This window comes from Carettochelys insculpta, chromosome 1 (assembly GCF_033958435.1).
Source record: "Carettochelys insculpta isolate YL-2023 chromosome 1, ASM3395843v1, whole genome shotgun sequence".
NCBI lineage: Eukaryota > Metazoa > Chordata > Testudines > Carettochelyidae > Carettochelys > Carettochelys insculpta.
The window spans coordinates 258976997-259003153 of NC_134137.1; the positions used below are offsets into that span (position 1 = coordinate 258976997).

General features: G+C 43.4%; 1 protein-coding gene across 2 annotated transcripts in view; it reads left to right on the forward strand.

The window, feature by feature from the left end:
- RERG (RAS like estrogen regulated growth inhibitor) overlaps window positions 1-14672 on the forward strand; it is a 138659-nt gene extending 123987 nt beyond the window's left edge. For both annotated transcript variants that reach the window (XM_074983744.1, XM_074983745.1), the window contains 2 exons: window positions 6926-6999; window positions 9888-14672. In XM_074983744.1, the coding sequence (XP_074839845.1) occupies window positions 6926-6999; window positions 9888-10295 (482 nt within the window). In that variant the 3' untranslated portion in view covers window positions 10296-14672. The remainder of the gene's footprint in view (window positions 1-6925; window positions 7000-9887) is intronic.
- Window positions 14673-26157: the final 11485 nt, after the last annotated feature.

Genomic DNA, 26157 nt, shown 5'->3' on the forward strand with positions numbered 1-26157 from the left:
AATGGGCTGTGAAAACATTTCTGGTTTCTCTGAAGTATCCATTGGAAGCAGATGGGCATGGCCCAGAACTTTTTAAATGACATTGTCCTTTGCCATGCAGACTCAAAAGAGAGAGGCCACCATGAAGAACAGCAAAGGAAGAATCTTGGAACAATGCGTGCATCATTTATTTAACTTTTATACTTTCTTTAATATTAGTCTCAATATGTAGCATTCCTGAAGGCAGTGCCTGTTTCATAGCAGCCTTTAAATATATGCAGTATCCTAAAACACCTTTAAATAAATGGAATACAGCAGGAAGTATGAAACTGGGCACAAGCTATTCCCATAGTAGTTATAATTGCAAATTGGTTAGCCCTATTTATTCCTGGTCATTTTCTGAAACATTTGCTGGATGGACTAAAATTCCCCATGCTTGCTCTGTGCCTCAAAAAAGCGATGAAAAAATAATAAATTGTGAGCAAAATTATGAGCTGAACATGAAGCTTGTCATGGACGTAATTCCCACTGAGGATTAGAGACTCTGCTTGGACTGGAATGAGAGAGAGTTAAACATGAAATGTTAAAATTTAAAAAAAATCATTAATTACTGACATAGCCTAGGAAATCCTGTGGACTTTCTGATATCATTGTGTATCTCCTTGCCTGGCCTTAGCAAGGCCCTGGTTAGGGACAGAGACTGCTGCTCAGACAGTTGGCACAAAATATTTGTAAAATACATCTGCAACTCCCCTATATTCTAGACCCACATTTCTGCTGAAATGAGTAGCTTAATGTTGCAGTTGGTATCGTAAACTTTACACTAAGATGCTATGTCTACACTAGAGGGTTTTGTTGACAAAACTTATGGAGCATCCACACACAAAATGCATTTTGTTGACAGAAACTATCAACAAAAAAGCTGTGCAGACACTCCTGGGGGCTCTTTTGTCAACAAAGTGGCTCAAAAGATCAATCTGCTTTTACTTGTAGATGCGATCTGTCAACAGAAGTTTTGTCAGAACATCTCTTCCAACGGTAACTTCTGTAGACGGATGCTTCTAGTGTAGCCTTAGAGACAAACATATGGGATGTGGAACATTACTGTTCTCAAATGAGATGGAGACTGATTCTGCGGGCGTATTTCCCATGAAATCCCAGGGACCTCCATAGAGTTGCATGGATTTTTATGGCAAAGTAGTCTCCTATGCGTATTTCTTCATTAGAAGGAAAATGAAGTTTTTAAATGATGATTTTAAAGTTCAGTGCAATTAAGTAATCAAAAATTCACATTCTTGCATCTCATTTCCTCTTATCTGCATCTGATTGCTCTACAGACTGGTCTGAAAGTTTCACAGAAGAGGCTTTTTCTCTAGATCTCCAGAGTTTCTAGGTTCCATGGGAGGGCAAAATACCAAACACACAAACTTTCTCACACTATTTCTATACTTCACCTCCCAGTTAGGCTGTCTTTTTTGAACACTGAAACTAGAGATGGACATGAGCCAAAGCTCTGGATGAGAAAGGAATTTGAGCCAATCTGTGCTCAACAGACCTGGCTAATGTTCAAGTCAGGGCATAAATTTGTCTAGGTGTTTATCTCATTCAACCTGGGTTGCCTATTCCTACAATAAATAAGTTACTAAAAGCATAAAGAAAACATCTCTTTTCAGAGATGTAAGACTATGATTTACCCTCATTTTGTGCTCTCCCCATATGCATGGAACTTGTAGTAAGCAAGACATTTAAGAGACCAGACCCTAAGTTGGTCTACTGCCATTAAAGACTATTTATGCAAACTGAGCATGTGGTCCAAGAGCTACAAAGTGGATCTCAGAGGAAAAAATTTCCCCCAGAATTGAAATATGTTCTCTGTAACAAATGCATTGACCAATTAAGTTTTATTCAGGACAAAAGAATGTACTTATTGGTCAAGTAAATACAACCCAAATCTCCCTTGAATATTTTACAGACACCGCACAGAGATGTTATTAGATTGATCACCTCAGGGTTTGGAGGACATTCAGATTTGCATTCAGTGGATCATGTACTTCAGCATTTTCTCTCTATAATTTAAAAAAGTATTTTTTTCATAATGACTATTAACCCACTGTTGAGAAGAATACAGTGATTCTGTGATGCACTTATTAACAGGATAGAACAAATAAGCCCAGGAGAAACTTTCAGTCGGTTTTTTGTTTGTTTGGGGTTTTTTTTGGCTTCTCTTTATAAATGATTTTCCATGTGTGGGAATTTAGAAGTTGATTAGTTAATGGGGACTGAATTATTGTGACAATATACTGTAGGCTAAAAAAATAAACAAATTAATGTTACTTCAGAAATGCTTCTTAGAAGCCTTGGTATGGTCTAAATGTTTAAAGGATGAGCTTTCATTTTTCACATGATGACTCTTGCAAGAGTTAAGTGTGTATTATTAAATAAAAGGGCTGCAGAATGCACTGTTATACAAAGTAAAACCATCAGAAGTATAGATCCAAAGCAATATGGTCAGCAACCCCATATTTTTCAAAATATATTTTATGAAATGTGACATGGGGGTCAAGCGGTAAATTTTATGCCCCTGTTTTGATATTTCTGATGTTTATTAGGTTACCGCAGCTCTGACCACAGCTGACTGGCTCCTGAGGAGCCAGCAAAATTCTAGTAATTCAAGCATGTATGGACAGAAGAATAAAATTATACAATTTTCCTTGCATCTAATATGAGTTAGCCATATAATTACAGTATTGAATGATTACCTGATCCCCTAGTGTGTGGTACAGGCAGGGAAGCCAAGCCTGAAGAAGTTGCCCTGCAAAGACCTGCAAAGTCCATATCATGACCATAATTAGAAGGCAGCTGTCCTCTGTTAGATCTATGCCTCATCAACTAAATCAGAGTTCTCAAACTTTTTTCATAGACCACTTGAATATTGCTGAGTGTCTCAGTGGACCACAATGATATTTCCAAATATTTGTGCCGTTTGCCAGCTATTGTAAATCGGTTTGGATAAAAGCACTACATATACAACACCTTTAATAACAATAAACTTTTTTCTTCTACAGATAAGTGCAAGTAACTCATATTTTAATCTACATATTCTTACCTTTCTTATGTATGTGGTATAGTAGGACAACTTGCAAATAAGAATTTTGTCATACAACATGCCTACTAGCAGCCCCACCACACTTGGTGCTGCTTCCTATTCACGGGTTAATGGGAATTCTCTGAAGAGCCAGAGCTATACCAGATAAAGACTTGACTTAATATTTTCCATACCTCTCCCCAAATACAGTGGAACTCACTGGTCTGGGCCAGTGATTCCCATTACATTGTAGCAGTTATTCAGGGGGTTCTGTGTCTTCTTTTCTGCAACAGCAACCAAATGAGGGCTGGGAAGGAGAAGGGAAGTCTCTCTTTTCTCCACCCTGGTAGGTAATGAGCTGGACTGGAAATGAGTGGGTCTGTTTTTCTCTCCCACACCCCCTCTCAGCAGCTTCCAAGCTGGGGCTGAGAAGGAAGGGGGCTCTCCCCTGCCACAGCAGCCCCCAAGCTGGGCTGGGAAGGAGGGCCATCACTCCCCAGCAGGTGCAGCCCTGGAGCTGGAGAAAGTCACCTCTTTTTCTGGCTGTTGTGGCCCTGCACATCCTGAAATTCCACCTATCCCCTCTTTCCACCCACTGCCGTCCCCCCTCCCCTCACCATGGCCACCAACTCACTTTACATGTATACCTTCTCCAGGGTCCACGGACCTAATTAGTAAATCCATACCTGCACAGACCACCAGTGATTCTCTGAATGGAACACAGGGACCACTGGTGATTCACTCACCACAATTTGAGAACTTCTGAACTAGCCCATGTCAACTCCCAGTCAAACCATTTTACTAGCTTCTTTGTGGCACTGTCTCCATATGTACAGTGAAGAGGGGCAGTGGTATTGCGCTACTGCAAAACAAGCTACGGTTCTGTGGGAAGTATTACAGAAATGCAAAGTCAAGTCAACATGTCATGGCTTCTAGCCTCAGTCTTTAATTCACTGGATTTTTTAGAAGATCCCACCTGCTGAGTCAAAATTCAGACCCAACTGTTTTAGACTAATAATAGCTTTTTGATTTTTCATATACATCTAGATAATGCTAAATATTGTTTGAATTCTCCCAAATCTACAAACCTCATACATCTTTACCTTAAACAACTACAGGTTGAACCTCTCTTGTCCAGCAATCTCAGGACCTGACCAGTGCTGAATGAGAGAATTTTCCAGACCACAGGAGGTCAATATTGTCTAGTAGCATTATCAATAATTTCACTGCTTACTGGGCTCTGACAAGAAGTTTAGGGGTAAATTACCTCTCAATAACAGCACAGAACACTGAGAGCTGGTGGTTAGAAACAAACTTTATGGGACCACAAGAGGCTTGACCACAACCATGCTAAGTGGTCATCTGGCTGAATAAAATCATGCCAGATTACGGATGTTGTCAGATGAGAGTGTGCCAGATTAGGGAGGTTCAACCTATATCAATATTTCACACATCTCTTACCCGTATCAGTGCTATACATCCAAGATAAAATTCACCCTGGGTAGAAGGCCAAAACCAGGTATTTGCCCTACATAAATCCGACTGAACTCCTGTTTTGAGGGCTAACAGCTAATTGAATTGCTGACTCTTTTCTCAGAGTGGAACCAGACCTGGAAAAGATGGAGAAGACAACATGAGGAGGTGGCTCCCTCATCTCTTCCACCTCTTCACTCCTGGCTTTACTTTTCTCTATTTATTGCTCCCTTCCCTGGCAGCCACACCCCTGTTCTTGCATCCCCATTATTAACCCTGATATGATGCAGAAAACTGGAAAGTTAATTTTTGCACAAAGTTTTGCCCATTTTCACTACAAGCACCCATAAGTTCTTGGGAAATTTTAAACCAATAAAAACTGAAGACAAAGGCACTTACCATTTGGTTTCCACCTGCCTGATTGATTGATGGAGGGTCCTGCCCATTTGTCCATATTTTGGCATCTGCTCCACACAAACCAATGGAGGTGAAGAGGACAATTTAGTTTTTGGGTGATGGGGAGCATTTTGGGTGAGGGAAAGTAATGTGAGAGTTCAAGCACATTTTTCTGGAGAGATGGCATCCTTCAGCAGAGAAGGGAGACAGTCACAGAATATAAAACCTTTCAGAAGTTCTGGTTCAATAAATAAGTTTCCTTGAGCACATCCTCCCATTCCCATTGAAGAGATTTGCACCAAATAAAATGTAAATCTCTGACAATGAAAAGCATTTAGAATTGCTGGCTACAGTTTTATACCATGTGCATTTGACTTCTGATGTAGGCCATCTGTTAGCTGGAAAAAGTAATATCTGAATGTTAGCATGGATCCTTTTCCAAGTTGTAGGTCAAAAGTTATCACACTTAAGTGTTAGCTACTCATTAAGAAATAGCAAGTGCCCTCATGTCCCTAATTATTTAGTTTCCTATTTCTGAAACTTTAGAGGCAACAAATATACCCTTATTTTCCTGTGCCATGGAGAGGGTGTCTATTTGACTCCCCTTGGCAATTCTTTTAAATCATACATGTCGCTTTAAGACTCTGCTAGAAAAAAGGAAAGGGATGATTTCAGCATGCTTCAAAGAAACATTCTGAAAATAAACCTCGCTGTTCTGTAATTCTATTACAATGTAAGGGCTATGCTTAGCAGGCAGCTTGAGCAGATCCCTGGTCTGCAGCCACACCACTTACAGCTCTGAGTGGATCAGATTTCAAGCTAAGCGATGACAGGCACGGTCACTTTTTGAATTGGAGACCTCAAAGAAGTGGCATTGGTGTTTCAGGCAGTCACTCTTCCCTCCAAATTAGTAAAAAAATGTGCTGTCACAGCATGGATTTAAAAGGGTCTCTTGCTGGGCTTTCAGCAAGGCACAAATCCAAGATGGCGACCACTTAAAAAGCACCAGACTCCAACCTCCATACATATACTAGTAAATAGGATAATATCTGTTCGAACAAGCAGCAATTTGAGGGGCATATCAAGTGTTCTAGGAAGAGGTTATAATCAAGCTAAATACAGTTCCAAGAACTAGCCTAAGTGAACTCAGGATTCCTCTTTTAATTACAAGATCTTGCACCAAATTCATGGCTGCTGCAAATCCATCTTGTACCACGTATGTGCTTTTAGCATTCTATCCAGTGGTAATAATAATATATATTCCAGCAACTACTGTAACTGAGAACTTTTAAAATAGATGGAAATATGGAATCCTGCCTCTCATTTTAGCATTATTGGATAGTTTGATCTTATAAGAAAATCTTTTGGAAAAACCTCATGCTGATTGTTTGACAGGTATTTAATGCAGTTAAGCCCTTTTCCCTCTTAAAAATAAACTGAAATAACAAAAGCATTTTTTTAAAAAAGAATAACTGTGTTTGCCTCAATTCCATGTTCCAATTTGGATAAACAATTTGGAACAAATTCAGACCTGATGTAAAAATAGGACCATAGACATTGAAACCTGTTTTAGTTTTTGAAAGTTATGCCCATTTTTAAAGCATTCCATCTCAGAAGTGGCTTTGCTATCTATCCCAGGTACTAACACTTGTGAATATTACTGGAACAACAGGCTGGCTACCTTTTTAAATTGTTGAGTCTTTTTGTGGTAATTGCAGAGATCCCACAGAACAAAGGCTATGTCTGTGGACAGCCATAGTTCTGATATTTAGTGTAAAAGAAGGTTATGGGGTGTTACATGGGGAGAAATGGTAGGTCTTAGCAGTGAGAAGAGGTAGGCCGAGCCTATGGATGAGAAAGCTTGAAATCAGATACAGGGGAAATTTTAGGTCGCATCAATACACTACTTCAAGTCATGTGATAGAATGATAACATGCGGAAGATTCTACTCAGTAATCTGCATTTAGATTTTAACCTCTTCATTATTTTCAGAGTCTACCTATCGTCATCAGGCAACTATCGATGATGAAGTGGTTTCCATGGAGATACTAGACACTGCTGGCCAGGTGAGTGAGAAGAGTCAAGAGGATTTGATTCTCATGCACAAACAAGCAAGAGAAAAAGGTGTGAGGAATGCAAATGCACGATGCTTCCAGTGATGAAGATGAACTCGAGCCCCTGCTGCCAGAACCAGGTGCTTCACACAGATCCATGTATAAATGGAAGAATGGGTGGAGACAGGGGATGACCCTCTGGAGAACCTGTTATTTTTGCATGCCTTATTTGTAATGAAGTCTGGGTAAGGACCTTCAGCAGGTGCACCAGGGTATTGCACTTAATCAGCTGGTGCAACTGTCTCTCTGCACGACAAGCCTCCCACATAAGGCTGTAGGATGCAGGCTCTGGATGAAATCAGTGCAATGTAATCTATGGTAACACTGGCCTCCGTGGCCCAGATCACATTACCTGATTTCCCTAGTAGAGGGACCGTCAACCTGTGGCACCGGAGCTGCATGCGGCTCTTTAAGGAACCACTTGTGGCTCTGAGATCTACTACCGTTGACTCCTCTTGTGGCTCCGGAGGCTGCTACCGCTTAAACAAAAATCTAAATTTGGTTGCCAGCCATTGAGCCAACTGACTTTAGTGTTTTTGTTTAAGTGGCAGCAGCTGGAGCTGCTCGGCCTTCAGCTGTGGCAGAGAGCCTGGGAGTGAAAGCCACCTGGGCAGGGAGCTGCCCCATGTGGGCAGAAGTCTAAGCTGGCAGGAGAGCTGGGGGGAGGGCAGCCAAGCCTGCCCCTGCTGGAGCCGCAGAACATCACCAAGAAGGAGGAGGGGGTGGTGGAGAGCAGCAGGAGGAGGTGGTGGCTGCAGCCACTGCAGAACTGTGCACACTGAGGTGGGTTAAGCCTGGGGCTGGCGAGGAGAGGTTGACGCTCTGAGGAGTTAAGCCTGGGGGCAAGGGAGGGAGGCTGTGGTTCAATCCTGGGGATGAGGGCAGGTTTGCTGGATGAGGGAGTAAAGCCTGGGGATAGGGGGCAGATTTGGGGGATGAGGTGGGTAAAGCCTGGGGTTGATGGGGGTATGAAGGGGGGGTAAAGCCTGGGGATACAGGGCAGATTTGGGGACTGCGGGGGGTAAAGCCTGGGGATGGTGAGGGTATGAAGGGCGGTAAAGTCTGGGGTCCTCCATGGCAGCCATCAGCTGAGGGGTTGAGAGCCACTCTGTCCAGCCCCTGCGGGGCTCTATGGTCGCCACATGCAGCAGACCTTAGCCAGGGCTTCTGGCTGCTGTTGCTGCTGCAGCTGGGGGTCCATGCTGTGTGCACGGGGTCTGCAACTGGTTGTCGGCTCTGTGGATCTTGTGCTGGGCAGGGCGAGTGTGTCTGGGAGGGGCCCTTTAAGGGAGTGGCTTGGGGCTTTGCTGGCCCCTTATTTCGATGGGGAGCACTTGTGTGTGTGGGTGCTCTGTGTTTCCTTCCGGGGCGGCTCCTTTCGACGATCTCCGTCGCTACTTCAACAGTGAACGTCAATGACACCAGCCCTGGGGGACGTGTAGACGATGTACGTCCAAGAAGCCTGTTTCGATGTTTTTACCTCGAAATAGGCTACTTCGACATAGTGTGCTAGTGTAGACGTAGCCTGCGTGTGCATGCTGTTCTTAAAATAGGGGTGATAAAAAGCACAGTTTGACATTATTTGTTAAGGACAGTCTTGTATTCACATGCATTGCGGCTCTTAAAGTATTGATTTTGTAACTGAATTTGAAAACAATGTCTCTTCTCACTATTTTGGTGGCAGAGCCCTGCTCTAGTAGGTTATTACTTGTCGGGTTCCACTATCCAGAGCAGAAAGACAGTCTAGCAATAGCGCTCTAAGCAAGCCATGAGGACCCCCAAGGGTTGTGAAGTGTCCCAGAGAGACCCAGTGAAGCTAAGCCCTGACTGAAAGTCATCATTGCAGTACCTGAATATAGGGGTTGAACAGCTACTGCCTACAGCAGCTGATCATACATTATGATCAGCCACGCACAGCCAGGACATGTATAACTTGTTACACCCACCAAAACAAACACCATTGATTCTGCCTCACCACAGCCACCATTCACTCTTACTAAACACCAGCAGGGGCTCGCACTGGAAACCACCAGAAACCTATCTGAAGCCGCCAGACTTTTCCCCAGAATCTATTATGGGGGCATACAACAATATTATTCCACTCACAGCTACAGATCCTCCACTGCCTTGCACCCTGGGCAGTCATCTCCACCTTCGCAGTGTGTGTGTGTGGCAGGAGGTCTTCTTCCCCTAGCTAGCCCCTGCACTTCTCCCCCACTTTGGCAGGATGGGTCTTGGGTAAAGCGCCCCTGTTTGCCATGTTTGAGCAATCAGCCTTCCCCTAGGCGGGGGTTTACGTGCATCACCTTCCCTTGGGGTAGGAACCCAGCCTCTGTCCCTGAAGCTCCTCACTCCCCTATTGTCTCTTAGCATAGTAGCTGCTGGATCGGTCTAGGCCTCTCTCTTCTCCTCCCTTCCTTTTCACCTCAGAGGCAGGGTGTAAAAAGATCTCAGGCAGCCCTGAAATGGGATTGGCTGACCCTGATGGGGTGAGGGTAGCCTTGTCTTGGCTGATCCTGATCTGCATGGGACAACTCCTTTTCAGCTGATTCTGATTGACCTGCAGTAAGTTAGTTCCCTAGTTAATGGGGGAATGGGCCTTTTCCCCTCCTAGGTCTGCCTTTTCTACTGCAGCCCTCTGACCTGACTTTGTCACAGGTGTAAAATCAGAAAAGTTGTGTTTTTACATCCACTTGGCCCAGGTGTAAATGTGTCTGAACCCCACTTAGTCAATGAGACATGAGCCTAAGCAGCGGATGTCTACCTGAAGACCTGGTATTAGTTCTACAAACTGTATTCAGCCAGTTAATAATCTCACCCTTAAACTCCTTTTCAAACAGGAGGATGCTATTCAGAAGGAAGGACACGTACGATGGGGTGAAGGCTTTGTGCTAGTCTATGACATCACTGACAGGGGCAGCTTTGAGGACGTGCTGCCACTTAAGAACTTGCTGGATGAAGTGAAAAAACCCAAGAATGTTACTCTGATCCTAGTGGGGAACAAAGCAGACCTGGACCACTCCAGGCAAGTCAGCACAGAGGAAGGAGAAAAGCTGGCCACAGAACTGGCATGTGCGTTTTACGAATGCTCCGCTTGCACAGGTGAAGGCAACATCATGGAGGCCTTCTACGAGCTTTGCCGTGAGGTACGGCGTCGTAAGATGATCCAGGGCAAGACTCGGAGACGGAGCTCCACCACCCATGTCAAGCAGGCAATTAACAAGATGCTCACCAAAATCAGCAGCTAAAAGAATTGTAACAAAGTAGAGAAGTAGAGAACCGTTGTAGAGTAGTTTGGGGCGAGAAAGGAGGAAGTCAGGTCATATTAAAATAAAATACGGTCAAAGCTTTATTTAAAAAAGAATCTCTTCATCCCTTTTTGAGTATATGGGGCAGATTCCTGTCTATTTTATTCAGATGGTTTAGAGCGGTAGCGTCTGCTCTACATCATTTCTGTCCAGCATCAGAGACACATTCCAAAGGACTGGATGACTCAAGGGATTGGTAATGAGACAGCTTCTTGGTTGCTGGCTCCAATTCAGCCTAGACTGGTAAGGACTGAAAATCATTATCTTCTGACAGCTGCTCAGTGGGAAATGAGGCTCAGTCCAGCAACAACTGACATCCTCAGAGGTGCCAAGGATTGAATCACCTGGGAGACTGCTTTATTGTACTCTCCAAAATTGTTAATCTGGCACCTTTTGCTAGCTCTAAATTTTTACACAATTGCTTTTTATTATGACTCATCTTTTCTTGTATTATTTTTCCAGCTCAATACTAGTGCCTCAATACTAGTATTAGGTATGTATTTAATCTAGGAAAATATTGCATGCCGGTAGAGATTTCAACAAGAGTTGGGTGAATTTCAATGGGTCTGAAGGACATAAATATGGTTGTTTGTCCCAGGCCTCTCAGACCTGCAATAGTGGGTGGGGAGTAGAGCATAAACATCTTTTCTGAAGGCACAATGAGCATTCCATCCCAGAAAACAGACATTTGTGTGCGGATGGGGGTGGGAAATCAATGCTCTTTGATTTCTTTCTGCTTTATTCACCTGTTGGCTGCATGTCTAGGGCCCTCTTGAAGGGGAAGAGGAAGGAGATGGAAACAAATACATATCGGAGCTCGAATTAGGAGGTTGTTAAGAATTTCCACATTGTGCTTCTCTCTTAGCAGTTACATTGCACCCTTTTAGGAAGCTAGGAATGGAACCCAGATTAACAAAATGCAGAGCCCCAGGCAATTGAGTAGACTCACAAATAAGAATTTGAGCAATTTGTTTCATTTCATGAACATCCCTCTTCTATCCAGAGTTTTATTTTCCACTGCTTGGCATCTTGTGTAGCCATTTACATCTGAGTAAAGAGAATGAAAAATGGATGGTGAATGATAGCACAGGGGTAGGCAAGTAGTGATATATGATTTGTTAGCACTTTGCACAGGTTCAAATGACCACATAAGGGACAACATAGTAGAATAAGCCCTTTGTTTTCATGTGAACAGGAAATGAGTCCTAAATCAGTTTTCTTAAATCAGGAATGACTTAAAGAGACTGTCAAGTTCACTTTCTTTTAAACATTGTTAGTAACAAATCTCTCTGATTAACTTTGAAGGAATTCATAGGCAAATATACTTTAAAGACCCATATGCACTGTTTATTTTCCAAAATTCATTGTCTTTGAGACAGTGAAGTTAAACTGTTGAATTTGGAGTAACTTTCTTCTTTTTGGTTCTCACACTCATGCACATGTTTCAGTTGCAAACCAAACAGAATCTTCAAAGCATGATTCTGATCAGAAGAAGAGCCACAGATAAATTGATACCTTCCCATTCACCAGATCTTCTGAAAATGCGTCAGTTACGTTGCTAATTTCAGTGACAACAATCAATTTTTGCCTTTTTTTTTAATACTCCTTTTAGCTATGCAGGGCTAACACAGTTATGGGAGAGTGCGCTAGAGTCTATTCTGGCTCAGGAATAAACATTGGCTAGCTAAGGCACTGATCTTGCAAACATGCATGTGATTAACTTAATAGGCATGAGAAAGTGTTGTCAGGTTCGGAACCGAAGTTCCTCCAATAATCTTTAACAATGTCACATAAGCCTGAAAGAACACACCTTACTGTTACCTTTCAGACTACGACTGCTGACTTGGCGATGGGAAGAGGGATGTGTGGAATCAGATTGGTTTAGTTGTGCAGTGAGGAAATTTTATCTGAAGTTAGAAATAATGCGGGATGTCATGAGGCTCTAAGAGCAGACTACGCTTTCAGATTAGAACAGCAGATTAAAAGTCTCACACACACACAAAACTGGCTTTTGTCAGCTAATGAAACATTTAAGTCTGATCTGAACTTGTCTATGCCCCTTTAAAAGTTGTCTTTCTTTTTAACATATGTTTATGGGGAAGTCATGAAATCCCTTCACAATGAACAGTCTGCTGAGCAAACATGTCTTACTCATGACAGACTAGTGACCTTCCAACAAAAGTAGCAACACGTGTGAAGAACAAAGTTGGAAACTATTTTAAATAGTAAAAAAAATGGCACTATTTTGTGATTTGGGCTTTTTTCTGTTTTGTTTTTAGTTAAGAACACTGTTGTTTTTCCTCTGTTTAATGAGCAGTTCAGTCTACTTTATGGCTTCTCAAGGTGTTGCAATTTATTTTTTTTTGTTCTGTAGAAGCCTCCTTTTCCTACAGTTCCTCAAATGAGACACAAAATGACAGTGTTGAGAGACCCAAATAAAAAGTGAAGCCAGATCTACTGGTCTTTCAGCAAGAGATAGTAATTTAATACCTTTACCTCCATTCTTACTGCCAATTTTTCTTTTTGAATAACATTTCCCTTCCCTTTTTTGGCACTTCCCCCATAAAGTACTTTCCTCATTAGCTCAGCATAGTTGTTTGCAATGAATTGATGTCACAAACTGACAAAAAGGAGGTAGAGATGCCCATACTACAAGATTTGGATCAGCATACAAACTTTTTCCAAGTTGGGAATGGCCACCTCTTGGAGATGGTGCAATTATTACAGAAATGCGGGCAAGGGGGCAGCCAGGAAGTTGAGATCTGTATCAAGAGAATCTTTCCAAAAATTTGGGGGTATATGTTTGTTGGCATTGGACACCTTGGCACACATGTTGTACTAAATTATATGTAGCTGTATGCATTTTGACATTCAAGAAAATGAGGGCCCATGCCCATAGAATAATATGCAAGAACAATATAAAATAAAGATAAAATTAGTGCTCTCTGCACTGAACCCTTGCATGTTCATTTTCTTCCAGAAGCCACTTATAATCTGTTTTCCCATTAAAACAGATCCTCAAGGGCTCATTCAGTTTCCATTTAGATATTTAAATGCCTATGTATAGGAGTTAGGCACCTAAACACACTTAAAAACCTGGCCCTTAATTTTTACGTCAGGCAAACTCATAGTGAATTTTGTCTGAAAAAACTGTTCAGGCATTGGGCTGACCAAATGGATATTACTGATGTGAATCACAGATAGTTCACCAAAACATGTAGGTGGCCAATGGAACCAATAGCATCTATAAGGGAATTTGGAGCCTTTTACCATTAGTAATTATAAGAATTTAAAGGTGATCAAAAGTGTTACAGGGATCTAGCTCTTTGGTGGCCTGCATTAAATTGATTGATAAAGCTCTGTGCATTCCTTATCACACTATGTAAGGAATGAGTTGAAGCCACTGTGTTCAGCATGGTTGCCCTAGACGTCCCTGGAGCCAGGATTTCATCCCAGAAGTGACTATTCCCAAATATCAGGTGTAATTGGAATTCAGCCTCCAGGGCCTTCTCACTGGCAACAACTGTTGTTAGCACGGAGTTCAATAAGAGTTAAAGGAGGGGGCCAGATGCTGTTTTAGGACCCCAACTGATTTCCTTTGTAGGTAAGGTAAATTATCTTACCCTGTGAGAAAAAAAAGAAAAGAGATTTTCCTGAAATAACTGGAATTTCCCCAAGAATTGCCACAGAAATTGTGTTCAGGTGTGTTCAGACATATAGGATAGCTTCTAAGCTGTAGCTGAGCTAGTTTCAGATGGGTATGAAGAACAGGAAATTATTCCAAACAGCTTGATATTTCCTCCCATGGGCCATTCAGGCTATTTCCTGTGGCAACTAAAGATCACCAGGGCATAAGGATGCCTAAGCCATGTCCCATTTTCCTAGGACCATCCCCTACATTGGCGATGTAGAGCCTTTATGCTTAGCCTGAGCCACACAGGGAATCCTCCATGGGCCAGGTAAACTAGCTCTACACTTGTGATGTGCCACTTGGGCACGGCAAAACAGCTGGACATCAAATAAAAAATCAGTCTCACACTGTAACTGCCCCATCAACTAGACTAAAAACATTCCTGTCAAATAAATTACTGCAATTCTTATCTTTCAAGGGGAAAAGATCCTAAAGGATATGTATGTATAGATCTTCTGTTTCGTCTCTCTTTCTGTAATGGCACAACATATTCACATAACTTTCAATATGGAAAAAAAACATTTGTAAAGATATAGAGGCTTTATTTCAATGGTACTCCTTGACAGCAGCTTGGTGTAGCTGACTTATTTTCTTTGAAAAAGTAAATCTAGAATAAAAACAGTGTTATTTTAGATGCATTGGTGGTATGTGTTTTATTTCCATTCCGTGTGCCACTGCAGGCAGTACCTATATAGCCATTAAGAGGCTTGAAACTCAGCCCCTCGCTACATGGCATCACTAACTCCCTGGGATGGTGGCTGATGGGAATTGAGTTCAGTCTTGATTCTAGTGGACAGAGGTCCATATCACAGAAGCAGTTTACATGTTTTACAAGCCCTGCCTTGGACTAAATTCATCTCTGGTGTAAGTCCACTGACTTCAGTGGGGTTGCACCAAGGATTAATCAAGCTCTTTGTTGGCTATCTTAGTAGCACCAGTGGCTGAGTGGACTTGGAGATAGCTATCCTCCCCCGTGTACTTCCTTTCCAATGTGGGTTTAAGGCAGCTTGATGAACTAGTGTGGAGAAGTCATCTGTAGTGTAATCACACCACAGAATGGCTCTATGGGTAGAATGGGACTTCAGGCTCCTGGGTTGTCAGGTTAGCCCCTTCCACCAGCATTACAGTTATTAAAGCAGCATTTGTTATTATTTTAGAAGGCTGTTGACCATTCACCATGATCTGATGTCCAAGTGAGTACATACCCATACAGAGGCCCTGGGTACATATTAGAGTATTCTATCACAGGGGAGACACTGCATTGCATGCGGATTTTGAAACTTTAGCCACTAACATATTACTAAACCACAAACTTTGAAGCAACATTTCATTAGGAAAGAATGGTCTTCTGGTTCAAGTACAGAGCTATTGTTATGTGAACTGGTTCTATCCCAGAACTTCTGACCAGCCTTCAGTGAGCCAACTGTCAATGTGGACCATGCTGTCACACACTGAAAGTTATCTCTGACTTACTGCAGTTTGAACTGGGCAGTACATGGGTCCTTTGGCTACATTCCTGCACTCTTCTGGGGAGCCAGAATGCCACTTTGGTATTCAAAGGAGTCAACCAACTTGCCAGACCCCTGGGCAAAGTGAGGTGGGGGAAGCGCTGCACTCCTGGAAGAGGTGGGGCCTCAGGTGGAAGAGGCGGGGCTGAAGGCAGCCAGTCCTCATCAGACATCTGTCCCCTTTGGCCTGCCCCCATGCTTTCTGTGGACTCCCCCACTCTCCCTGTATGCCTCCCAGCATCCCATTGCTTCCTTCCAGGGCCTTTGGCTATCAGACTTCTCTCCTTCCCCACACACCAACATTTAGAACAAGCTTTTGCCTTTTCCTGAACTTTTTAAAAGAAATCCAGTACTGGAAATGGGACAAAGCCATCCTGCACTAGTGAATTTTAGTGGGCATCTGTGGTGTCCCACCCGCCTTTTAGTGCATGACATGCTGATACACACTACACTTTACACCCAAACTGGAGTGTGGTCTGTCCCCTGTAGAAATGCCCCAAGGAAGGCAAAACCCTGAATGCAACCAATCAGCTGCTAGCTATGTACTTTCAGTTAGTGGCTAATTAACAGATTCAACTAATTGACTTGGTCAGTAGTGTTGTATTTTATCTAATAAAGGTTGTCTCATCTGGCAGCCTCAGGACCTGACTGGTGCCAGACTAGAATGACCATATTTCTCTATGATGAATACGGGACACCTCATAAAATTGCTCAGATTCAAGTGAGTTCAATGGCAATTGATCAGAAGTATGCAGTACCCTCTGCCAACCAGGGCCAATCTGAGGGGAGGGGAAGTGTGAAGCACCATTTGACTTTCCCCTCACGCTCAAAGGGGGACTCAGATTTAGATGTGTTAATATTTTTTGATAGGCTAGAAAAGCATTTGTTAAATAAATTAAAAAAAAAAATTAAAAAAAAAGTACTCCAGGTCTGTCTCCCTCTTTTTGGAACCTTATTTTGTTTTCATGTATCAGTCTTTTTAAAAAATTGTATTACACTGAGGGCCATCAAAAGCAGGGAATGACGTATGATAGGCCTATGATAGGCCCTGCTCCTCACATGCTTCAAAAGCTCCAGTGCCCAGTGAAGGAGGGGGACAATGAGGTTCTGGGCTGGGTTGCGGTAGAGCTCAGGTATACATGTAGTATGACCCCTGTTTTGGGGCAGGGCCCAGCAGGCTCAAGCCAGCTCCACTTGGCAGGACCAGGGAGGCAGCACCATCTCCACCCCATTTGCACCAGCAGCCGCCCAGCCTGGCTTGGCTGTGTTGTGTGGTGGGGGAGGCTCAGCTCACCAGGTATGAAAACAGCTTGGGCTGCAGGGAAGGGTAGTTCGGGCCATTGAAAGAGGAGTGGCCAGGGGCTGTGAGGACAGGAACTAGCTAGGGGCTATGTGCGGGCAGCTTAGGGCTCAGGGAGGGGTAGCTAGGTGCTGTGTACATATAGGCAGCTAGCTTAGGATGCAGGAAGGAGACAGAACAGGGGACTGGCAAAGGGTAGCTTGGGGCAATATGCATCCAGAGGGTAGATCAGGGAGCAGGGAAGGATTAGCTAGGGGCTGTGGGCAGGCAGGCACAGCTAGAGATTGTATGTGGGCAGGAGATAGCTCAGGGGACAGGGATGTGGTAATTCGGGTCTGTGTGCCAGGAGAACTCCTCTGCAGCCTCTGCTCTCTGAGGGTTCTGCCAGATATGGAGCTGGGTCCCCCACCCTGCAGCTCTTACTGGCTATGTGAGAAAAGGGGGCTGCACTGGCAGACTCCACCCCCCCCCCCTTTTGGGAAATGCTGCTTTAACGTGCACATGGGGAGGGGGTGGTACACCCTACACACACACTAACCCTCCATTGCACTCAGGCTGCTTCTCCTCAGACTGGCTCTGTGTGTGTGTGTGTGTGTGTGTGTGCACCACTGAGTCGTTCCTGACACCATCACCTGCTGACTGCCACCTGCCTGGCATTCCCCTGCCAGCTGCAAACAGGAGACTGCTCCAGCTGCACTTACCATGGCTGCCCAGCAAGGAGCGTGCTGGAGCTGAAAATTCAGGACAATTTGCTTTTAAAAAAACAAAACAAAACAAAACAAAAAGTTGGGCCATTTGCCTTAAATATGGGTCTGTCCTGGCCAAAATGAGATGGATGGTCACTGCATCTTGGATGAGAGAGTTTGCCAGATGATGGGAGGTCAATATGTTTGAGCACATTACCAACACTTCCACTGCTTACTGGGCTCTTAGAAGACAGTTAGGGGTATATTACATCTAAATAACAGCAACAGAACACTGAGAACCAGGACTGGGGTTATAAACAAACTTTACGGGACCACAGGAAACTTGGCCACACCCCTGATAGTGGTCATCATACAGCTAACTAAAATCATGCTGGATTACGGAGTTTGCTGGCCCAGACTGTTCCAGATTAGAGAGGATCAATTTGTGGCTTCAACCTACCTCTTTTCAACGTCAATTTGGCCTGAACAAATAGTTTAGGATTTTCCACCAAAACCTTATAATTTACTAACAGAGAACGTTCATGCTGATTGTTCAACTAAACACACAGTTAGAAAGATATTAAAATACATGACAGTTTTCTGTGTAAAAATACATTTATACAAAAATCAAATCCAAACAAAATGCAAATATTATTATTAACGCCAGTTGCACTGAAAGGCAGGCTTATGGTGTAACAGTTTTAATTCCAAAGTGGAAATGATGCTTCTGGCTCATTCACCGTGTTTACATGAGCCTCTTTCTTTAGGAAGGGGCATGTTAATGAGTGTGTTCAAAAGATGCTAATGAGGCACTGCCATGCATACGCAGCATCTCATTAGCATAATGGCAGCCACAGAGATTCAAAAGTGCAGCTTTCAAATCGCACTCTGCCCGTGGAGATGGGGACCTTCGGAAAGGACCCCTCCCAGTTTTTGAAAGCCACTTCTTCCTATCTGGTGTTAGGAAGGAGCTTTTGAAAACTGGGGCGGGGGGCCTTTCAGAAGGTCCCTGTCTCCATGGGTGGTGCATGATTCGAAAGCCGCACTTTCGAATGGCCATGGCTGCCGTTATGCTAATGAGGCGCTGCATATTCATAGTGCCTCATCAGCATCTTTCAAACCCACTCATTAACATGCCCCTTCCCAAAGGAAGGGGCTCGTGTACACCCAGCCTCAGTGATTTAAAATTAGCTTATGCTGACTATGTGAAACAACGATCCCTAAATAATTTTAAACAATTTTCTAACAACACAGCTATAACCTTGGCTTCATGCTCTTTTTACATGACAAGCTACAAATGTACAGGGTTTTTTTGTTGTTTGTTTTTTTTTTTAAAAAAGAACAGGATGGCTCATATTTTGTCTTGAAAACTTGAGAAATTAGATAAGATAAATACATTGTCCATAATATATTTTGGAATAAAAAGGTCCCATAATCATCGCTAAATTCTGAAATGTATTATAGAGCTCTAGCAACACTACACACTCATCTTATCACTGAAGACATAGGACTGTGGACTTTCACACCCAAAAGCATGGGACTCTACTACATGAGTTGAAAGTAACTGTGTTAGCTGGTACTTGTAAATGTCATTTTTTCCCTGTCTGGTCCAGCCACTTATAAGATGATGACCAAAAGGAACTTAACCAGTGAGTTATATTTCATCCTCATCCCAGTTTTCAAAGGCATTAAGGGCCTCTATTGATTTTCCTTAGGTTCATTTGCTCAGAATTACTACAACTCTGTCCCTTCAACTTTAGAGTATGCATCAGATAAAACCTCGGACTGTTTACATTTAATTTCTGTATCTCATCCATTGAAGAATTCCAAAGCACATTAGGCAGATGAATGAATGAGGCCTCATGACATTCCTGTGAAGTAGGCAAGTATCACTGTAAACTATTTATCGACAGGAAAACAAGGGCATAGATAGGTTAAGTGACCTGCCCTGGCAGAGACAGGAATACAATGAATCTTATAATTTCCACCCATTTTATCCCAGATTAGCAGCAATTTATGTAGAAAACTGCATTGTAAAAACCTCATGAGGTTTTATTTCTTTGTTTACAGCCACTGGTCCTGGCTCTCAGTGTTCTGTGCTGTTATTTAGCTCTAATTTACCCCTAAATGTCTTCTAAGAGCCAACTAAGCAGTGGAGGTGTTGGTAATGCTGCTAGATAATTAATCACCTGTGGTCCAGCAAAATCTCTTGTTCCACACCAGTCAGATCCTGAGGGTGCCAGACTAGAGAGGTTCAACCTGTATCAAAGGCCTAAGACCAGACTGTGCTTATAAGACTCAGTATTAGCCCTTAGGGTTCTACCCTGAGCTATTTACTCAGAGGGATTTTTTAGGGCTTCCTTTCCTCTATATTGCTTCAAAATGACACTCATGCATCTACACCTTTATGAGGTCTCACGACCTCCAGCTCATGGTATGGCTGCCAGAGTGAGTCAGCAGCACACATTTCCAGCTCCACACATGATCCTTTGTTAAGGTAGCTGAAAACTTCCATATAAGGTTTGTAAGAGCTGGAACACCCACCTCCAGTTAAAGGTTACACTCCAGTAAAGGTTAGCTTGGATTAAAGCTCAAGTTTTGAGCAGAAGTTTATATACCCTCTTCCACAATCGACTTCATCCATCCTGAATAGACTCCAACATATGCCCATCATCTGCAGAGCGGAGTTCAAGGGCACATGGAAATCACCAGATATTATTAGAAATACTGGCAAAGCACATGTTTACTGTGCCACAAATATGCTTAATACTAGCCCAAAAGCAAATAGTCGAGATGCCTGAAAAGAGCAAAATAGAGGTGAAAATGCTCCTCAAATATTAACATATATACGAGTTTCTTTAAGAAAAAAATGGTTTTGCGCTGCCTTATTTCCTCTCACTTTATTCCAGTCTTGCAGTCGGCATGAAGTTTACAGCACTTTCATTTAAAGACAATAGTTCTTTAGAGGTAGACTTAGGACATGCACATCTAAAAAGTTAATAAGCACAACAGGGAAGATATCAGAAGCAATGGCCATGGTAAAAAAGTAGTTATTCGCAGACAAAAGAGGGAGAGATCACTACACAAAATTCTTCAAGAAAAGAAACCACTTAAATACTAATATAAATTCTGACATTTATACACAAAAATATGGTGGATGTGGCATGAATCCCCTGAAAATAATCAGCACTGGAATGATAGAACTAGGGACAGAGGAATAGAAAGGTTTTGTAATGGGGACCATCACAAAGAGAATTAGTTATAAATTCCAAAGGCACCAATGCCCATGCCAAAAAATATCAACACGGCTGGTACTAAGTGACACTTGTAATGGGCAATCTCAAACTAAAACTGAGGATTGAATGGTCATAGTGATTGGTTTATTTTCTCAACCCTTGAAGTGGCTCATCTAGAATTTTTAACATGTGTATCAGTGTGTGGGACTGTCCAGACACATGCATGTACATATATCATACTCACAGGACATTTATTCTAGCAGTTCTAACACTTACAGTCTACGCTTCCAGCCTGCATACCCTCCATCCCGGGTGCCAGCACACTCCTTATTGTGTGTGAATATTTCTTTGCTCCAGGACTTATCTTAATTTCCAGTTGGGTATCTCCTTTTGTTTGCTATTTAGCTAGTTTCTGATTCTGCCACTTTTCCTCCTCCTCTCCCCTAGGGCCTTCTGTTAACTCCTGCACCTGCCTATGCATTGCATCCCGCAACTCAAATCAATACTTCATCTTTTTTACACTCAAAGGCCGTGTCTGCACGTGCCCCAAACTTCGAAATGGCCACACAAATGGCCATTTCGAAGTTTACTAATGAAGCGCTGAAATGCATATTCAGCACTTTATTAGCATGCAGGCGGCCGCAGCACTTTGAAATTGATGCGCCTTGCCGCCGCACGTCTCGTCCAGATGGGGCTCCTTTTCAAAAGGACCCCGCCTACTTCGAAGTCCCCTTATTCCCATCAGCTCATGGGAATAAGGGGACTTCGAAGTAGGCGGCGTCCTTTAGAAAAGGAGCCCTGTCGGGACGAGCCGTGGGGTGGTGAGGCATGTCAATTTCGAAGTGCCGCGGCCGCCCGCATGCTAATGAAGCGCTGAATATGCATTTCAGCGCTTCATTAGTAAACTTCGAAATGGCCATTTGTGTGGCCATTTCGAAGTTTGGGACACGTGTAGACGTAGCCAAAAACTCACTAAGCCTCTGATCCAAAGCCCAGTGAAGTCAATGGTTATCTTTGGATTTGGTTTCTCTTTTCGTGATCCCAGTCATATGCACACTGCATTTATTTCCCATAGGCTGTATGGTAGCAAAACAGTGGCTCAAAGTGTCACAAGTTTCTAACTCTTTCTCTCTTTCCCACTTCCCCACTCCCCCAACAGGACATTGGCATGTGGTCTGGACCTGCAATTATTGTGGCATTTGAGAGCCAGGTCCCTTGCTGTGAAAAGTTAATGTAGTCCCTTGACTCTGCTGACTTTCAACAGCTGAGAATCTGGCCCAAAAAGGTTTACAAAACCTAATAAGAACATTTCTGTGAAAAGTCCTTCTCTCCCACAAATGAAATTTTTTTTGGACCAGTCTAAATATTCTGTTTTGATTTTTACCATTATATATTAAACACAGAGTTTTAAAGGAACTTCAAAAATAAGAGGTTTTTCTGAAATAAACACCTCAAAATTTTGTTCTACTCCCTTTAAAAAAGAACATGGATTTTTTAAGTAGATCCCCACAATTTGGTCATGTGGTGGGGGTTTAAAAAACATTGTTCAAATCAATAAGATTTCCTCAAAAAACCTTTGGTTTTGTAAGAAAAGAAAATTTCAGTTGGAAAACTCTAGATGAAAATTTTCTGACCAGCTGTAGCCTGCGTTGCATTATGCTGCCTATTGTTGTCTTTGGCAACAAAAGCCTCAGCACATAAGCACCTTGATTTTATTGATTTCATTCATTCCTCCTGATGTTACAGAAACATGGTGAACCTCTCTAATCCAGTACTCTGTTGTCTGGCAACATCTGTAATCTGGCATGATTTTAGTCAGCTGGACAACCATTTATCATTGGTGTGGCCAAGTTTCCCGTGGTCCCATAAAGTTTGTTCACAGCCACTCATCCTGGCTCTCAGTGTTCTGTGCCGTTGTTTCACTGTAATTTACCCCAAAGGTCTTCTAAGAGCCCCGTAAGCAGTGGAAGTGCAATGCTGCTAGTGGCAATGCTGCTAGACAATACTGACCTTCTGTGGCCAGGCAAATTCCTCTTTCAGCACCAGTCAGGTCCCAAGAGTGCCAGACTAGAGAGATTCACCCTGTAGTAATCTTGCCAGGAATCATTTAACTAATGTCTCTTTTTAGAGCTTAGGAGTATAGGAAATGCTGTGGCAACCTCACCAACGTGTACATGATTGTATGGCATCTCTCTGTGTGTGTATGTGCACCAAAGGTTTCTGCATGAATCTCCTTGGATGTGTCAGTTCATCTGTTAATTACCCATCAATTTGTTCCTTAAGTTTGTCTGACGACTCCTCAGGGAATAAGAGCAGAAATAAATGTTAAGAAGCTGATAATAGTTTTAAATTTCCCGTGCTGCTGAAAACATCATCTGTTTATGTTTTTGTGTCCTTTGAATAAACAGGGTGGGAGCTGATGGGGTAGGGGTCAGGGGCTGTGACCAGTGGAGGAACTGTGAGAGTCAAGAACATTTTTGTTTTCTTAGAATGTGGTGGCTTGGAGCTTGAGCACACCAGAGAGAAAACAGTCAAATACTGGCTTAAGCACTCTCAGGCTCACCCACAGCTCGCTAGGGTTGCCAGCTTTCGCATCTCACCAAACCACACTCCCTGAAGCCCACACCTGCCCTGCCCCCTTCTCCGAGGCCCTGTCCCCACTCACTGCATTCTTCCTCTCACCATCTCTCCCTCTCCCTCAGCCTCACTCAATTTCACTGGGCTGGGGCATGAGCTTGGGGTACAGGAAGGGATGAGGGCTCTGACTCGGGGTGCAGCTTCCAGGACTGAGCCAGAAATGAGGCGTTCAGTGTTCAGACTGGGCACAGAGCTGGAGTTCAGGAGGGGGATGAGGGATTTGGGGTGCATGAATGGTTTCAGGGCTAGGGCAAGGGATCAAGGCGTGGCCTCTGAGATGAGGCCAGGGATCAGGAGTTTGAGGGGGCTCAGGACTGGGGTAGTGGGTTGAGGTGTGGGGTGAGGGCTGTGGGTTCAGATGGTCAGAGCTAGCAATCATGCCCTGGTCAGCAGCACAGCAGGGCTGTGGTAAGCTGTCTGCCTGTCCTGGCTCTGCACAGCTCTCAGCAGTCACCAGCATGCCTGTGCAGCTCCTGGCCAGATGTCCATGACCACGAACATCAGTTCACAGAGGTCCCTGGACAATGGACACTGAGGAGCCAACAATACAGGCGGGAGCAGCACCCAGAGCTTCGCTGATTGCCTGCCTGTCTTCTGAGAGCTGTGCAGAGACCAGGCAGGCAGGGAGTCAGCCTTAGTCCCATTGTGCTGACAACCAGACTTTTAAGGGCCTCCTCAGCACTGGTGACTGGAACTATCAGGATCACTTTTCAATCAGGTGTTCCAGTCAAAAAGCCAGACACCTGGCAACCCTAACCAGAATGGAGGCCTGTAGAGCCAAGAGTATCCAAAAGCATTCAGGCAGCCATCTTGACACTTGACAATGTAACATAAAGAACACTGAGAACATAAATAAAGATTTCACAAAATAGGGGGGATAGTGGTTTCTATAGATTAAATGTGATGTTACAGGACTGATCCTACTGCATAAAAGTCAGTGGTAAAAACCTACTAGAAATTCAGCTGTAGCTGTATAGGAAGCCAAGATTTTCTAGAACAACCAGAGGTTTGGAGTGGTCAACTTTAACCAGAAAAAGCTGAGCTCCCATTGACCAAAAACCTGGTCTCCAGCTGGGCACCCCAAATCACTAGTTACTTTGGGAAAATCTTGGCCAGAGCGTATGTTATAAGTTCTGCAACTTGGTGAAAGGCATTTTGAACAGTCAATAGTTAATATCGGTGCCTCACTCCAGAGACAAGTCAGTAAGGCACATCAGCCTTCGAAAAGTGCCTCACAGCTGCAATGAACTTTCCAAGCCTCTGATCCTTATCACCACAGACCTTGCATGTGGATTGAATAGACTTGTTCTTGGCCACATAAAGGAACCTCCAGCTCTAGCTGATGTCTGTTAAGCGATCACCTGGATTTTATTTAGAGGTACTACATCAGTTCCAGCTGTGGAAGGAGTGCGCTATGGGTTGCACTTTTCACACATGATCACAAACCCCATCCACTTGGTTCACTTGAACCCCGAAGCATAAAACAGCAATGTTTTAAATAGGTGATTGTTCCAGCTGTGCATTTCCAAGAACTAAATAAGGTGTTTTTAATTACATTGATGAAATGTGCATGGATGGCTTCAGTTGCAAATTTCTGTAGTGTTCAAGGAAACACTTCCAAAATCCCTAAAGGTCTGTGCTTACAATACCACTGCAGCTAATGAAACCCTCCTGCACTGAAGCTCATTGTTGGAAGGCATGTTCAAATGCTTTTCAGAAATAATCCTTCCCCCGCACCACCCCTTTATCCAGACACATAGGGGACACTGTGGAGAATGAGGCAGAAGGAGGGCTTCATACCTCTGACACTAGACTGGGACTAAGTACATCTGAGTTCAGCTCTCAGATCGTCACAGAACTCCTCTGAGCCCGATACAAGTCATCAATAGCCTGATCCCAAGCTGCTGAAATTAATGGAAAGACTCCCGTATGCTTCACAGTAATAGAAAGAAAGCCGTGCTAGTCTATACACCATCAAAACAAAAAAGCAGTCCAGTAGCACTTTAAAGACTAGCAGAATAATTTATGCTTCCATATGCTTCAGTGGATGTTGGATCAGGATCACTCTCTGTGCTTTAGTTTTCTTATCTGTAAACAAGGAATAACACCATTTCCTTTACCCCTGTTCTTTGTCTGCCTTGCCCATTCAGACGGTAAGCAATGTGGAAAAGAAACATAGTAAATGTTTGTACTACACCTAGCCCAACTCACTTGTGGCTTAGACACATCCTTCAGTAGCAAGCCTCCTAGCCTGGGTCAACAGGCTCACACACGTGTTCTACAAGAAAGCTTTCAAGCCCAAGCTGCATGTCTTAAATGCTGCTATACAGTGTCTGAGCCCAAGCTCCACCAGTGTGGATCTGTTGTGCTACATAGTGTGTAGCCACACCCTCAGTTCTACTCTCATACAAATAATATAACAAGTAAGAGTGACCAAACTTCTCTAATGCTTCCATGGTCTGAAAAGAGTTGCTGAGCTTCTCTCATCCCTAGTGGATAAGCACTGTTCATCATTATCATCATCATCATCAACAACCATGGGCTCAGCACCCATTAGTGTCCGATGCATCCCTCGCTATTTCCTTCCATCTTCCCCTGTCCAGTATGGAGCGACTTAGTTTCTGTAGACTAGCTCTGCACCAATTCACTCTATCATCTACCCATTCTCTGTGAGGTCTGCCTCTTCTATTTGAACCATCCATTATGCTGAATACCAGGGACTTGACTTTTCATTCATTGTCCAT